Here is a 17763-nt window from a genome sequence, read left to right as displayed (position 1 = left end):
CTGGCACACAAAAGTAAGTATGTTTTTCCATCACCCTCCGGCTGATAAGCCTCTCGCGGACGCATGAGTTAAAGCCGTGGCATGCCATTGTGTTGGGGAAAGAAAGCGTCCGCTCGTACTTTGGAGAGTGAAAACGATCCTTGGCATTTTGCCTTTAGCCTATAAGCATTTGAATATACATACTTGAAATTACAATGTACCAGAATTTAGCCAACAGAAGAGCTTTGTACATTAGCTTCTGACAAACGCCGAGTTATGAATCATTTCACCTGTCTTTCTCGAGACAAAGCAATAAACAGATACTAGTTGTTGTTCCTATCCAACGGTCTATAAATGGCTGTCCAAATCTGCCAACATGAACACCTCCAACAGAATACATATGGGCCTATCACATTAGATATTTCCTAGGAGTGAATGCCACTTCCTGACATAGGACACCATAAGGATAGGGGTCCTATTTCATTTTTTATATATTTTATTTATTTCACCTTTATTTAAACAGGTAGGCCAGTTGAGAACAAATTCTCATTTACAACTGCGACCTGGCCAAGATAAAGCAAAGCAGTGCGACAAAAACAACAACACAGAGTTACACATAAACAAACCTACAGTCATTAACACAAAAGAAAAGAAAAATATAAAAATCTATGTACAGTGTGTGCAAATGTAGAAGAGTAGGGAGGAAGGCAATAAATAGGCCCTAGAGGTGAAAATAATTACAATTTAGCATTAATACTGGAGTGATAGATGTGCAAGTAGAGATTCTGGGGTGCAAAAGAGCAAGAGGGTAAGTAATAATATGGGGATGAGGTAGTCGGGTGTGCTATTTACAGATTGGCTGTGTAAAGGTATAGTGATTGGTAAGCTGCTCAGACAGCTGATGCTTCAAGTTAGAGAGGGAGATGTAAGATTCCAGCTTCAGAGATTTTTGCAAATCGTTCCAGTCATTGGCAGCAGAGAACTGGAAGGAAAGGCGGCCAAAGGAAGTGTTGGCTTTGGGGATGACCAGTGCAATGTACTTGCTGGAGCGCGTGCTATGGGTGGGTGTTGCTATGGTGACCAGTGAGCTGAGATAAGGTGGGGCTTTATCTAGCAAAGACTTATAGATGACCTGGAGCCAGTGGTTCTGGCGACGGATATGTAGTGAGGGCCAGCCAATGAGAGCATACAGGTCGCAGTGGTGGGTAGTAAATGGGGCTTTGGTGATTAAATGGATGGCACTGTGATAGACTACATCCAGTTTGCTGAGTAGAGTGTTGGGGGCTATTTTGTAAATGACATCGCCGAAGTCAAGGATCGGTAGGATAGTCGGTTTTACGAGGGTATGTTTGGCGGCATGAGTGAAGGAGGCGAAATAGGAAGCCAATTCTAGATTTAATGTTAGATTGGAGATGTGAGTCTGGAAGGAGAGTTTACAGTCTAACTAGACACCTAGGTATTTGTAGTTGTCCACATATTCTAAGTCAGAACCCTGCAGAGTAGTGATGCTAGTCGGGCGGAAGGGTGCGGGCAGCAATCGGTTGAAGAGCATGCACTTAGTTTTACTAGCATTTAAAAGCAGTTGGCGGCCACGGAAGGAGTGTTGTATGGCATTGAAGCTCATTTGGAGGTTTGTTAGCATAGTGCCCAAAGAAGGGCCAGATGTATACAGAATGGTGTCGTCTGAGTAGAGGTGAATCAGACAATCACCAGCTGTTAGGGCGACATCATTGATATATACAGAGAAAAGAGTCTGCCCGAGAATTGAACCCTGTGGCAACCCATAGAGACTGCCAGAGGTCCGGACAACAGGCCCCCCGATTTGACACACTGAACTCTATCTGAGAAGTAGTTGGTGAACCAGGCGAGGCAGTCATTTGAGAATCCAAAGCTATTGAGTCTGCTGATAAGAATGTTGTGATTGACAGAGTCGAAAGCCTTGGCCAGGTCGTTGAAGACGGCTGCACAGTACTGTCTTTTATCGATGACAGTTATGATATCGTTTAGGACCTTGAGCGTGGCTGAGGTGCACCCATGACCAGCTCGGAAACCAGATTGCATAGTGGAGAAGGTACGGTGGGATTCGAAATGGTCGGTGATCTGTTTATTAACTTGGCGTTCTAAAATTTTAGAAGGGTAGGATGGATATAGGTCTATAACATTTTGGGTCTAGAGTGTCTCCCCCTTTGAAGAGGGGGATGACCGCGGCAGCTTTCCAATCTTTGGGGATCTCAGACGACATGAAAGAGAGGTTGAATAGGCTAGTTGCAACAATTTCGGGCTGATACTTTTAGAAAGAGAGGGTCCAGATTGTCTAGCCCAGCTGATTTGTAGGGATCCAGATTTTGAGGTTCTTTCAGAACATCAGCTGTCTGGATTTGGGTGAAGGAGAAGCGGGGAGGAGGGTTTGGGCAAGTTGCTGCAGGGGGTGATGATATGTTGGCCAGTGTAGGGGTAGCCAGATGGAAAGCATGGCCAGCCGTGGAAAAATGCTTATTGAAATGATCGATTATTGTAGATTTATTGGTGGTGATAGTGTTTCCTATCCTCAATGCAGTGGGCAGCTGGGAGGAGGTGCTCGTATTCTCCATAGTCCAAAAACTTTTTGGAATTAGTGCTACAGGAAGCACATTTCTGTATGAAAAAGCTAGCCTTAGCTTTCCTAACTGACTGAGTATATTGGTTCCTGACTTCCCTGAAAAGTTGCATATCGCGCAGACTATTCGATGCTAATGCAGAACGCCACAGGATGTTTTTGTTTTGGTCATGGGCAGTCAAGTCTGGGGTGAACCAAGGGCTCTATCTGTTCTTAGTTCTACATTTTATGAATGGGGCATCCTCTACTGACGGGATGAGGTCAATGTCCTTCCAGGATACCAGGCCCAGATCGATTAGAAAGGCCTGCTCGCTGAAGTGTTTTAGGGAAGGTTTGATAGTGATGAGGGGTGGTCGTTTGACCGCAGACCTAGTACGCACGCAGGCAATGAGGCAGTGATCACTGTGATCCTGGTTGAAGACAGCAGAGGTGTATTTAGAGGGCAGGTTGGTCAGGATGATATCTGAGAGGGTGCCCATGCTTACGGATTTCGGGTTGTACCTGGTAGGTTCCTTGATGATTTGTGTGAGATTGAGGGCATCAAGCTTAGATTGTAGGACGGCCTCGGTGTTAAGCATGTCCCAGTTTAGGTCACCTAACAGTACGAACTCTGAAGATAGATGGGTGGCAATCTACTCACATATGGTATCCAGGGCACAACTGGGGGCCGAGGGGGGTCTATAACAATTGGCAACGGTGAGAGACTTGTTTCCGGAGAGGTGGATTTTTAAAAGTAGAAGCTCGAATTGTTTGTGCACAGACATGGAAAGTATGACAGAACTCTGCAGGTTATCTCTGCAGTAGATTGTAACTCTGCCCCCTTTGGCAGTTCTATCTTGTCGAAAAATGTTATAGTTAGGGATGGAAATTTCAGGATTTTCGGTGGCCTTCCTAAGTCAGGATTCAGATATAGCTAGGACATCTGGGTTGGTGGAATGTGCTAAAGCAGTGAATAAAACAAACTTTGGGAGGGGGCTTCTAATTTTGTAACTTTACCTTTATTTAACTAGGCATGTCAGTTAAGAACAAATTCTTATTTTCAATGACGGCCTAGGAACAGTGGGTTAACTGCCTGTTCAGGGGAAGAATGACAGATATGTACCTTGTCAGCTTGGGGGTTTGAACTTGCAACCTTCCGGTTATTAGTCCAACGCTCTAACCACTACGCTACCCTGCCGCCGTTAGCATGCATGAAACCAATGCTTTTACGGTTACAGAAGTCAACAAATGAGAGTGCCTGGGAAATGGGAGTGATTCTGGGGACTGCAGGGCCTGGGTTAACCTCTACATCACCAGAGGAACAAAGGAGGAGTAGGATAAGAGTACGGCTAAAGGCTAAAAGAATTGGTTGTCTACTGCGTTTGGAACAGAGAGTAAAAGGAGCGGGTTTCTGGAATAGATTCAAGCCATAATGTACAGACAAGGGTATGGTAGGATGGGAGTACAGTGGAGGTAAGCCTAGGCATTGAGTGACGATGAGAGAGGTTTTGTCTCTAGAGGCACCATTTAAGGCAGGTGCGGTCATCACGTATGTGGGGGGTGGAACAACAGGGTTAGCAAAGGCATATTGAGCAGGGCTGGAGGCTCTACAGTGAAATAAGGCAAAGAATTACTAAACAAAACAGCAATAGATAAGGCAGATTGACATTAGGGAGAGGTTAGGGAGAGGCATGTGTAGCCGAGTGATCATAGGGTCCAGTGAGTAGCTAGGCGAGCTGGAGGCACGGCGATTCAGACAGCTGGCAGGCCGGGGCTAGCAGCAGGCTAGCAGATGAGCCTCAGGGGGATGTCACAACAAGAGTCTGTTGAAACCCCCTCGAACGATTAGGTCAACAGACCAGTTGTGATTGATCGGCTGGGCTCCGTGTCGGCAGCAAAGGGTCCAGGCCAATTGGCAGAAGAGGTATTGAAGCCCAGGAATTATCTGATGGAATTCTTTGGCTAATCGGGAGAAGGGCCTAGCTCCTTGCTAACTGGTGCTTGCTTCGGGACAGAAACCCCCTCGGACGGTTACGTCGGGAGACCAGTCGTGATGGATTGGCGAGGCTCCGTGTCGGCAGCAAAGGGTCCAGGCCAATTGGCAAAAGAGGTCATTGAAACCCAGGGTTGCTTGATGGAATCTCTTCAGCTAGACGGGAGATGGGCCTAGGTCGAGGCTAGCTCCAGGCTAACTACTAGCTAGTTAGCTGGCTAGCTTCAGAAGGGGGTTCTGGTTCAAAAGTGTAAAAATAGAAGATCCATACCACATTGGGTGAGGCGAGTTGCAGGAGGGTAAGTACAATCCGTAGATGGAAAATGAGATGTAAAAAAAGAATACAAATATATACTAAATATATACGAAGAAAAATGATATATACAAGGGACATGACAAGACAATCAGAACAGACATCCCCACTGCTACGCCATCTTGGTATATATGTTTAATTTATGGACATCTCTCAGTGAAGGAATACTACATGGTTGATATCTCACAGAGATATATTTCTGCCAGGCTCTGACACGTCTGATGGGGTCATAGATTTATAATATCAGTTTGATATTTCAAACAACCTGGTGGTTTCATCTTCATAGTCAAATATGTAGAATGTTTTTATTACATATGTGAAGGAAAAGTAAAATAGAGTAAAACTCAATAGAGTAAAACTCAATAGAGTAAAACAAGTTAAATTAATTTCTGCATATTATAAAGACAGGTGATTTTATTTTATTTTATTATATTCTAATAAACTATAGTAAACTGTATAAATACAATTTTAAAACATATACTAAAATACACTACAGTATATACAGTACATTCTGAAAGTATTCAGACCCCTTCCCCTTTTCCAGTTTGTTATGTTACAGCCTTGTTCTAAAATGGATTAAATAAAAAAAATGTCCTCATCAATCTACACATAATATCCCATAATGACAAAGCGAAATCAGGTTTTTAGAAATGTTTGCTAATTTATACAAAAGAAAAATCTGAAATACCTTATTTACACAAGTATTCAGACCCTTTGCTATGAGACTCGAAATTGAACTCAGGTGCATCCTGTTTCAATTGATCAGCCTCAAGATGTTTCTACAACTTTGTTGGAGTCCATCTGTGGTAAATTAAATTGATTCCTCATGATTTGTAAAGACACACGCCTGTCTATATAAGGTCCCACAGTTGACTGTGCATGTCAGAGCAAAAACCAAGCCATGAGGTTGAAGGAATTGTTCGTAGAGCTCCGAAACAGGATTGTGTTGAGGCACAGATCTGGGGAAGGTTACCAAAACATTTCTGCAGCATTGAAGGTCCCCAAGAACACAGTGGCCTCCATCATTCTTAAATTGAAGAAGTTTGGGACCACCAAGACTCTTCTTAGAGCTGGCCGCCCGTCTAAACTGAGAAATCGGGGGAGAAGGGCTTTGGTCAGGGAGGTGCCCAAGAACCCAATGGTCACTCTGACAGAGCTCCAGAGTTCCTCTGTGGAGATGGGAGAACCTTCCAGAAGGACAACCATCTCTGCTGCACTCCACCAATCAGGCCTTTATGGTAGAGTGGCCAGACGGAAGCCAGTCCTCAGTAAAAGGCACATGACAGCCTGCTTGGAGTTTGGCAAAAGGCACCTAAAGGACTCTCAGACCATGAGAAACAAGATTCTCTGGTCTGATGAAGCCAAGATTTAACTCTTTGGACTGAATGCCAAGCGTCATGTTATGGGGGAAACCTGGCACCATACCTACGGAAAAGCATTGTGGTGGCAGCATCATGCTGTGGGGGATGTTTTCAGAGGCAGGGACTGGGAGACTAGTCAGGATCGAGGGAAAGATGAACGGAGCAAAGTACAGAGAGATCCTTGATGAAAACCTGCTCCAGAGCAAACAGGACCTCAGACTGGGGCGAAGGTTCACCTTCCAACAGGACAACGACCTTAAGCACACAGCCAAGACTACGCAGGAGTGGCTTCAGGACAAGTCTCTGAATGTCCTTGAGTGGCCCAGCTAGAGCCCGGACTTGAACCCGATCAAACATCTCTGGAGAGACCTCTGTCAGGTTGGACGCTCCCCATCCAACCTGACAGAGCTTTAGAGGATCTACAGAGAAGAATGGGAGAAACTCCCCAAATACAGGTGTGCCAAGCTTCTATTGACATACCCAAGAAGACTCAAGGCTGTAATCCCCAAAGGGGCTTCAACAAAGTACTGAGTAAAGGGTCTGAATATTTAGGTAAATGTATTTTTTAAACATTTTGATAAATTTGCAAACATTTGTAAAACCTGTTTTTGCTTTGTCATTATGGGGTATTGTGTGTAGATTGATGATGGAAAAAAAACTATTGAATCCATTTTAGAATAAGGCTGTAACGTAACAAAATATGGAAAAAGTCAAGGGGTCTGAATATTTTCTGAATGCACTGTATAATAAATATGTGGACACCACAAATGAGTGGGCTTGGCTATTTCAGCCACACCTGTTGCTGACAGGTGCATACAATCGGGGGCACACAGCCATGCCATCTCCATAGACAAACATTAGCAGTAGAATGGCCTCACTGAAGAGCTCAGTGACTTGCTATGTGGCACCGTCATAGTTTGCCACCTTTCCAACAAGACAGTTCGTATACTTTCTGCTTAGCGAGAACTTCCCCGGTCAAAAGTAGTGCTGTTATTGTGAAGTGGAAACGTCTAGGAGCAACAACAGCTCAGCCGCCAAGTGGTGGGCCACACAAGCTCACAGAACGGGAGAGCCGAGTGCTGAAGTGCGTTGCGTGTAAAAATCATCTGTCCTCAGTTGCAACACTCACTACCGAGTTCCAAACTGTCTCTGGAACGTCAGCACAATAACTGTTTGTCGTATGCTTCACGATATGGGTTTCCATGGCCGGTGCAGCCACACACAAACATAAGATCACCATGCGCAATGACAAGCGTCGGCTGGAGTGGTGTAAAGCTCGCTGACATTGGACTCAGGAACTGTTGAAACACGTTCTCTGGAGTGATTAATCACGCTTCACCATCTGGCAGTCCGATAGATGAATCTGGATTTGGCGAGATGCCAAGAGAACGCTACCTGCTCAAAAGCGTAGTGCCAACTGTAAAGTTTGGTGGAGGAGGAATATTCGTCTGGGGCTGTTTTTCATGGTTCGGGCTTGGCCCCTTACTTCCAGTGAAGGGAAATCTTAAAATGACGGAGTACAATGGCATTCTAGACGATTCTGTGCTTCCAAACTTGTGGCAACAGTTTGGGTAAAGCCCTTTCCTGTTTCAGCATGACAATGCCCCCATGCACAAAGCGAGGTCCATACAGAAATGCAGGGGCGCAACTTGGGGGGATATAATAAATATATATATTTTTCATCCAGTTGGATAAACACTCCAAATAGCCTACCCAACCCCTCAGAGGCATCTGCATGGTACTAAAGCACACCGTTGCCTCATTTTTGATCACATTCCAATGATAAAACTGGGGGGGACAAAAACGCAATTTCAGAATGTGTGTGTGTGTGTGTGGGGGGGGACGGGACATGCGGCCCTGCATAACTGGTTTGTCAAGATTGGTGTGGAAGAACTTGACTGGCCTGACCTCAATCCCATCAAACACCTTTGGGATGAATTGGAACACCGACTGCAAGCCAGGCCTAATCGCCCAACATCAGTGTCCAACCTCACAAATGCTCTTGTGGCTGAATGGAAGCAAGTCCCAGCAGCAATGTTCCAACATCTAGTGGAAAGCCTTCATAGAGGAGTGGAGGCTGTTATAGCAGCAACGGGTGGACCAACTCCATTTTAATGCCCATGATTTTTTTTATGAGGTGTTCAACGAGCAGGTGTCCACATACGTTTGGTCATGTAGTGTATATGAATAGAATTTCGACCTTCTTTCCTGTCTTTCAATATAATATATTCGATGACAAAGTGATAAATAACATAAATCAAATTGTATAGGCGCGGCCGTGATAGCGTTGAAGACCCTTTGAGTGCGCATTCGTGTGTAGAGTGGCTGCGCGCTATGACACCCGTGACTCCAGAGCGCGAGCTGGGCTTTCGGCTTTAACAGTCAGTCTTGTCACACTACGTTTCGAAAGATGTTGGGTACGGACGACCACAGGGACAATCTGAAACGGAACGGGACAGGTAGGCAGAAATACAACCTATACAGTGTTGCGTTTGTTTTTACATATTTGACGTATTGCTGTTTACTATTCAAAGTTTGTGGCCCCCATGTGACAGTTCATCACACACAATTATCAGTCTACCGGTGGCGCGTGTACAGTAGCCTAATTTCCATCGTTAATGGAATGATTAGCTATAAAGTTATTCTGAGATGGCCAAATTATACATTTTAAACGAGCCCGATGCATGTATAGGCCTAGCAATTTTATTTACAATGAATGGACAAACGACCGATTGTTAGATTTGTTTATGTCTGACATGGCAATTTCTTGTCATGGGCAGACTAGACTTTTTTATATGCATGTAATATTCATTTTGATTTGATTGTTAATCAAAACACCTTTAGTAGTTTTATATGATTACAGCTTCGAGGTAATGTATTGTCTGTAACTTACGAAGCAAACGTCATAGGTAATTGATACACTGTTGCGCTTTGAGGCTATTAATTGAGCGCACGTTGATCGTTTGAATTGCACATTAGGCGATCTGAATGGGCTTATTTGTTCATACTTCCTCCCTCACTGAATAAAATATGATATTGCTCGACCGTTCATCGTCCATCCTGTCACGCAACCGGGCTGGGTGTTTCCGCATGGCATGTGGTGAGCCGGTGCTTGTGGTTCTCAATGGCCAGATGCAGGCATGCATTCCCTCAATAGAAAACTGTAACCATGGAACTGTAGTAGACTATTTAACCCACCCGAATTCCAAAGCCATTTCTCAAGTGTATGATGTGGTCCAATAACGTCTAATCTGGCAAAACATCCGTTTATTTATATCTTTACACCTGGATAAGGGCTTTCGATAAATGTAGGCCCTGGAATTGAATGAATGAATCACGTGCTGTAGGAAAGCAGTGGCTGATCATTCTGAAGATGGGCAAACTTTATCAAACAAAGATCTGAAACTTCAAGCAGTATTCTCCACACACAGCCCTGGGCATGGTAGCCTAGTGGTTAGAGTGTTGGACTAGTAACTGGAAGGTTGCAAGTTCAAATCCCTGAGCTGACAAGGTACAAATCTGTCATTCTCCCCCTGAACAGGCAGTTAACCCACTGTTCCTAGGCTGTCATTGAAAATAAGAATTTGTTCTTAACTGACTTGCCTAGTAAAATAAAGGTAAAAAATGAAATACTCCACAGCTATCACCCACTGGGACAGATGTTAGTCTGCTATACTTTACATTTATGTCATTAGGCAGCGGATTCAGTTTAAATGCCTATCTCAGTTGACCTCTACTCTTATGACATTGGAATTGGACACTTGCATTGTTTAGTCAGTCAAATGATAATAATATTAATAATATATTTAATTTATTTATGGCTTTTCATTATAAAGATCACCCTAAAGATGCTAAAAAGTAGGCATTGAGCTGGACAATGGTCTTCAACAGAGGCTGGAGCATCTAGGTCACATGACGATGATAATAATGATGATCATCCACAGAAACACCTTTCATTTCAAACATTGATCTAGGCTATTATAACATAGTCCAAACAGCAGTCAAACATCCATGTCCCCCTGTGAGGCCTGACTGACATGAGAAACAAGTTCAGTAGTCCCAGGGGGGCTTCTGGGAGAGTGTCAGTTGTTGGCTTGATGTAGTCTCTAATTCGTGTTTATTGTGCTGTTGGCACTCTACTCACTATAACAAGCTGAGCTGAGGGGAACGCAGATAAATCAAGGCAAATATCAACATGTTCAGTCAGGGAAGGTGAAATATGGCTGCTGCGGTTAGGAGAGCATTTATGGACGTCACCTTAAGGCCCGCTACTCCTGCTGAATGCCTATGGATGAATAATATGGAGGCCTGTGTTATTGTTGCTGTGACAGACTACGTACACACTCTGTTAGTGTCACTTGTGTTATTGTTGCTGTGACAGACTACGTACACACTCTGTTAGTGTCACTTGTGTTATTGTTGCTATGACAGACTGCGTACATATGGTACTCTGTTAGTGTCACTTGTGTTATTGTTGCTGTGACAGACTACGTACACACTCTGTTAGTGTCACTTGTGTTATTGTTGCTGTGACAGACTAAGTTACACACTGTTAGTGTCACTTGTGTTATTGTTGCTGTGACAGACTGCGTACACACTCTGTTAGTGTCACTTGTGTTATTGTTGCTGTGACAGACTACGTACACACTCTGTTAGTGTCACTTATGTTATTGTTGCTGTGACAGACTACGTACACACTCTGTTAGTGTCACTTGTGTTATTGTTGCTGTGACAGACTACGTACACACTCTGTTAGTGTCACTTGTGTTATTGTTGCTGTGACAGACTACGTTACACACTCTGTTAGTGTCACTTGTGTTTTGTCGCAGTTGTTCCAAAGATGTTTATTTTCGTTATGAAGGAGGAGTTGTCTTTTTCTGTCTTTGGTGAGAGCTGGTGAAGTACTATGAAGTGTGTGTGCCTGTGTGTGTGCCTGTGTGTGTGCCTGTGTGTGTGTACCTGTGTGTGTACCTGTGTGCATGCCTGTGTGTGTACCTGTGTGTTGCACACGCTGTGGTGCCTGCTTTGTTTGCACTGTATGTTGACAGGGATCATTTAAGTAATGCTGTGCCAAGAGACATATGTCCATGTTGTTTGTGCTCAGAGATGACTCTGCCGTAAACTGTCACTTAGGTGTCCAGAGTGTCTCTGTACTGTACTATAGCAGGCAACAGGTACAACACCACAGTCCCATCTCCAGCTTGAATGGCCATGGTGGGGGTTAGATCTCTGCTACACTGAAGTAGAGCAACCAGTCCTATGTTATCAGAGGACCAATTCTCTCTCTCTCTCTCTTTCTCTCTCTCTCTCTCTTTCTCTCTCTCTCTCTCAAGTCCATTGTGGGGCCATTGTGCTTGGGTAAAAGACAGTTTACTCACTATTGCTCTTCTGTATACAGTCAACAGAAACCATTCACTTACTGAGCAAAGACAACGATGCACACAACTGTCCAGGCAAGAAAAATGTGTGCAATTTAAACATTTAAAGAAAAGGGAGAAGTATATTTGGACTGGTGGAAATGACAGTTTATGGACAGAGAGAGAAAAAGGGAGAGGGTGAGCAAGAGCGAGGCAGAGAGGGTGAGCAAGAGAGGGGCAGAGAGGGAGAGCAAGAGATATGGAGAGCAAGAGAGAGGGAAAGCAAGAGAAAGAGAGAGAGCGAGGGCTGCATCTGCAGACAAAGAACAAGTCCCCATACACATCTTGATGAAGGTAAGACTAAATGGTTTGTGACACAGCGCGTGTTTTACAGTGTGGAACAGTGACACTCTCATTATGCCAATAAAGTGGATGCTACAGTAGCAGTGGTCTGGACTCTCTGCTGGTGTCTCACTGTGTATCACACCACCCCGCTTTCTTTCCCTCCACTCCCAACGAGGGGATCATGTTGGGACTTAATCAGCTGGGCTGGTAGCTGGGCTGGTAGCTGAGCTGGTAGCTGAGCTGGTAGCTGAGCTGGTAGCTGGGCTGGTAGCTGAGCTGGTAGCTGAGCTGGTAGCTGGGCTGGTAGCTGAGCTGGTAGCTGGGCTGGTAGCTGGGCTGGTAGCTGAGCTGGTAGCTGGGCTGGTAGCTGAGCTGGTAGCTGGGCTGGTAGCTGGGCTGGTAGCTGAGCTGGTAGCTGGGCTGGTAGCTGAGCTGGTAGCTGGGCTGGTAGCTGGGCTGGTAGCTGAGCTGGTAGCTGAGCTGGTAGCTGAGCTGGTAGCTGGGCTGGTAGCTGGGCTGGTAGCTGGGCTGGTAGCTGGGCTGGTAGCTAAGCTGGTAGCTGGGCTGGTAGCTGGGCTGGTAGCTGGGCTGGTAGCTGGGCTGGTAGCTGAGCTGGTAGCTGGGCTGATAGCTGAGCTGATAGCTGAGCTGATAGCTGGGCTGGTAGCTGAGCTGGTAGCTGGGCTGGTAGCTGGGCTGGTAGCTGAGCTGATAGCTGGGCTGGTAGCTGGGCTGATAGCTGAGCTGATAGCTGAGCTGATAGCTGAGCTGGTAGCTGGGCTGGTAGCTGAGCTGGTAGCTGAGCTGATAGCTGAGCTGGTAGCTGAGCTGATAGCTGAGCTGATAGCTGGGCTGGTAGCTGAGCTGATAACTGAGCTGGTAGCTGGGCTGGTAGCTGAGCTGATAGCTGGGCTGGTCCCACTGACAAGTCCACTGTAGAGTATGTATGCATGTGGGTATTTATAGGTATGAATATGCATCCATATGTATGAATATGTATTTATATGTTTGAATATGTATGCATTCTGGGGGGATACTGCACCTTTTCTTTTTATATTCAGTTTACAGTTTTCACTGTCAATAACAGTGAATTTGTTTAAGATTGAATCACACACATACACACGCACGCACACTCACACACACATACAATGAGCTGCTGCTGTGTGGGAGGTACAGGTGTCTTGAAGTCAGGAAGTACTCTAGCTCTTTTCTGCATAGATTTTTTTCAACAGTTTAGTGTTTTCTCTGTAGTACATTGTTTTAGATTTTAGGGGATTTAAAGTTCAGATGGCTTTTTTATATTTATTTTTTTACCCACTTTTCTCCCCAATTTTGCGGTATCCAATTGTTAGTAGTCTCGTCTCATCGCTACAACTCCCGTACGGGCTCGGGAGAGACGAAGGTTGAAAGTCATGCGTCCTCCGATACACAACCCAACCAAGCCGCACTGCTTCTTAACACAGCGTGCATTCAACCCGGAAGCCAACCGCACCAATGTGTCGGAGGAAACACTGTGCACCTGGCGACCTTGGTTTGCGTGCACTGCGCCCGGCCCGCCACAGGAACCGCTAGTGCGCGATGAGACAAGGATTTCCCTACCAGCCAAACCCTCCCTAACCAGGACGATGCTAGGCCAATTGTGCGTCGCCCCACGGACTTCCCGGTCGCGGCCAGCTGCAACAGAGCCTGGGCGCGAACTCAGAGTCTCTGGTGGCACAGCTAGCGCTGCGATGCAGTGCCCTAGACCACTGCGCCACTCGGGAGGCAAAGGATGGCTTTTTGACAGGAGCCCGAATCCTTCACAATTCTCATAAACCTTTGTCTCTCCCAACCTTCGTCTCTTCTACTTGTTGTTATTTCTCTCTTTGTCAACAACATCTATCTACATGTACCTTTCTTTTGTTGTTTTACAAATAGTACTTTCCCATTTTTACAGTTAAGTATGAATTGTAGGGTGTATTCAATCCGTATTACTCAATTACATGGTAATAAACATAACAACTTGACCTACAGAGTAGGCAACCCTTATACCAGTCATGCTAGGACACATCATCCATACTTTCTTTCATCAACGTAAACAGTGCTCTATCACTGTCTCGACATATCCCCTCTCTGTGTCTCTCCCTCCCATGGTGTTGTGCCACCCCACTCTGACATCTCTGTCTGCCATCTTGAGTAGACCTCTTCTCCAGACAGATGTCCTTCTCTTTTCCCCCATTGTGCTGGGACCTCCTGTTGTGGGTTCCTCTATGATGTTCTCCATGTCATCGCCTGCTAAGCCAAAGTGATGGGGGAGTGGGCACATCAGTTAGCTTGCTTTTTTCTGTTGTGTGTGTGTGTGTGTGTGTGTGTGTGTGTGTGTGTGTGTGTGTGTGTGTGTGTGTGTGTGTGTGTGTGTGCAGGTGTTTGTGATTTTAAGAACTTCCTGTGGGTCTGATGTCCTTCATTTCAGGCTACGTTGGATCACAGCGACCTTTAGTGTGATTCTGTGAAAGGTTTTTTGCCGTCCTTGCTGGCTGCTTCTTCTCCTGCCAGCACAAACACACAGTTACATCCCAATTAGCCAGGGGATGCTGGATAACAGCAGGAGGTATGTCAGTGTCCTGTCTTTCTGTCTGTCTGTCCTGGACTCAGTGACACCGTCAGAGTATAATTTACCTGGTGATCAAACATAATTCAAATCAGATGCCTTGTTACACGAAGCAGGAGGCTCAAAGCAAAACCATAGCATATAGAGGAGGGGGGATGTGAAACCCCTCATCATTCCTGAGCCATTGTTGCAGATGAGCAGAGTCAGTGGAGTGGCGGCTTGGAGCCCAGCTGAGCCAGGCTGGGTGACAGGTGAACTCAAAAGGGCAAATATCTATAAACAGGCGTGAACATCCCCCCTCCGTCCGCTCTCCGCTCGCCTAACTCAGACAGATGGAGAGGTCACTCCAGCCCTCGCTGCCACCCTGATCACACTGTACTGTACGACTAGTGGCAGAGGACGGGTGTGTGTGTGTAGGAGGGCTCCAGGGAGGCTGGTGGGGGGGGTCAGAGTTTCTGACAGCTGCATGAAGCCTGCCTCAGGGCAAGTAGGCTGCCCTTTCCTGGAGAAAGCCACCCTCCGCCTGGCTGAATGGCATGCCCGGCCGGCAGTGCTCATGGCTGGGACCGACTCCGCAGAAGACTGCCTAGCTCCTCAGTTGGGTGCTGAAGGGTTGGCGCTGTCGGAGGGCTAAGGTTTCACTATGCCCTCCCTCGTATGTGCACTCTGGGCAGAGGGTATAGAGTGTTACTGCTACTAACACATTAACCTCTCTGTCCCCAGTCACTCTCCCTACCCCCTTCTGTACTTCCTCCTACCCACCAAGCTCTACCAGGAAGTGAACAGGCCAGTAGTAAGGAGCCTAGTGGTAGCCTCTGAGTCAGAGGAGTGAGACAATGTCAGAGGGTAAGCTCCCATTGAACAGCAGATTGTGAACCTGTGTGTGGAGCTTTATCTGATCCTGTATTTTGATCCTGGCCCAGGGGTTTTGATTCCTCGTTACAGGATAATTATCCCAATTAACACAGAGTGCCAGACCCCTACCTCACTACCTCAGCCGTGATCATCACACACAGACACACATACCCTCTCACACCTCCGTAATGACCCTCACACACACTGGGCCCAGTATTAGACATCCACATACACACACATGCCCACGCAAACATACACACAGTGGCCTGTCTATGTTCCATGGCAGTTGGCGGGTTGTGGTGCTCGTGAGCTGAACAGAGGGTCAGTGTGTGAGGCCAGGTAGGCAGGCAGACGCCCCCTCCGCCTACCAATAGGAGCACTAAATAACCTGGTTGTTTTGAGGCCACGTCACTATTCAACAGGAAGGGTGGGGACCCTGTCTAAACTGATTCTATCACATGTTCCATATAAAAGACTGCCTGCATGCATATTCATGTCCAGGTGTGTATGTATGAACACGATTGTGAATTTTGACTAAAGACTAATACTCCGTGATTGGTTGATTACAGTCGAGCTCAGAGAGTCCATTGGTCACTTCTTCGTGATCCATAGCGGTTGTGGGTTTGTGAAGAGTTTGTGTTTTAAACTCACTACAAAGTGTTTGGTTGACAACGTGGCCTTCAGAGAAATAGAGGATAAGGACAACAGAGATGTATATGAAGGCTATGATTAAGTTGTATGCATTTTTCAACTGCAGTGAATCATTCAGAGCCCTTTTCAGCGAGGCTTTTATCGAAACCGAAGAGTGGTTTACCTCAGTCAGTGTACGGAGTGCATGTCCTATTGTACTGGGATCTCCACAGAGAGCACACTGAACCCACTCTTCAGCCTTTGTAAATGGCTTTTCTTGATGGGGCCGTGGCGGCACTTTTCATGTAGGTGTGTAAAGTGGCAAGTTTGTCATCTTGCGGGTTTTGACTTTGGATGATAATAATACGGCTAGAAATAGTGTGTTTTGTGCCTCAAACCCAAGGACATTTTCTCCAACCTAAGTCACCCAATACAATTCTGAATAAAACACAGCACATGAAGTGAATATCCTGGAGAGAAAGGTACAGAATAATATGAAGAGCATGAAAAGCATTATATTGTAGCATTAAGAGAGAAACAAATGTCAACCGAGTTAGAAAATACAGGCAGGGATAGAGGAGATGAAAATGGAAGTTACCAGAACGTATTTCTATGATGAAAACAGCCTAGAGAGACTTATAACCACACACACAAGCAAATATACACACAGCTGCTCTTATGGCAGGATTCAAATACACAAATACACACACACACACACACACACACACACACACACAGTAGAATACAAGGGTATATATACCTGCATTTTACCATATGTGCATTAGATGTGAACCCAGCTTGTCCATGAGCTGAACAAAGTCTATGACCGAGCAGGTGAATCGTTCCATAAGAGCAGTGTGTGTGTGTGTGTGTGTGTGTGTGTGTGTGTGTGTATTTGGGAAACACCCTAGGGTAAGAAGCTAAGTCATGTCGGGGTGAGAGATTGTGAGGAAGTTTCTTTAAAATGCGGGCGAGGATCCATCTGTCTCTTCACAACTCCAAGGGAGCAGTCCATCTGCATCGCCGTATGGTTGCCAAGGGTCCGTTATTAACGCAGAATTCAGCGTTTTTCACGCTGAAAAAAATATATAAAACGCGTAAGAAATATATTGCTACGTTTTGTAATGGCAGATTTAAAATGCTTCGGCATCAGACAAATTGTATGCTTCAGTTGCACTTTTCACGAACTGGGATTCTGTCCGCAGACAGCGCTCTGACTGATGTGTAGCTACTTTTCTCTGGTACTTTTCTCGGTGTAGCCTATTTTTACTCTGGTAAAATGCAAGATTGACTTCTAGCAAAACATGAAGAAATTGAGCTTGCTTTTTCATTGTAAGATCATTTACTTGTGTGGCTGCTAGCCAAATAGCCACATAGCGAAAATGAAGCTATTTCTGCCGAATGTGTTGCACTAATGTATTTTCTGCGAAGGAAAACTACAGTTGCACGTCCCTGGTCAGTGTATTGAAGAAAAAAACACTGTTGACTTTCAATATGAAACAGCTTAAATGGTTAAAAGTGCAGATGAATCAATGGTCATATTGAAAATGCAGATTTCTGGTTCCTGGTTCCTCAACCCACTCTGCCTTTACATGACACCTCACCCCAGAACCACACCCCTCACCTCAACACAAACACACACCACTCCCCTTAGACTCGGAGCATTTGGAAAATGAGCAAGAGTAAGAATTGAGGAAGTATGGATGTGAAGAAATCTTTCAACAGGAACAGTCATATCATCCTTCATATCTGTTTTGTGTTCAGG

At 45.5% G+C, this 17763-nt stretch overlaps 1 protein-coding gene across 1 annotated transcript in view; it reads left to right on the top strand.

The window, feature by feature from the left end:
* The first annotated feature begins 8449 nt into the window (after positions 1 to 8449).
* Positions 8450 to 17763, top strand: part of znf385c (zinc finger protein 385C) — a 251067-nt gene continuing 241753 nt past the window's right edge. The window contains exon 1 of the mRNA XM_042327387.1: positions 8450 to 8680. Within this exon, the coding sequence (XP_042183321.1) occupies positions 8632 to 8680 (49 nt within the window). The 5' untranslated portion in view covers positions 8450 to 8631. The remainder of the gene's footprint in view (positions 8681 to 17763) is intronic.

Source organism: Oncorhynchus tshawytscha, linkage group LG09, assembly GCF_018296145.1.
Source record: "Oncorhynchus tshawytscha isolate Ot180627B linkage group LG09, Otsh_v2.0, whole genome shotgun sequence".
In the NCBI taxonomy this organism is placed as follows: domain Eukaryota; kingdom Metazoa; phylum Chordata; class Actinopteri; order Salmoniformes; family Salmonidae; genus Oncorhynchus; species Oncorhynchus tshawytscha.
Note: the sequence above shows the minus strand (reverse complement) of the source record. Positions and strands in the feature narration are given on the sequence as shown.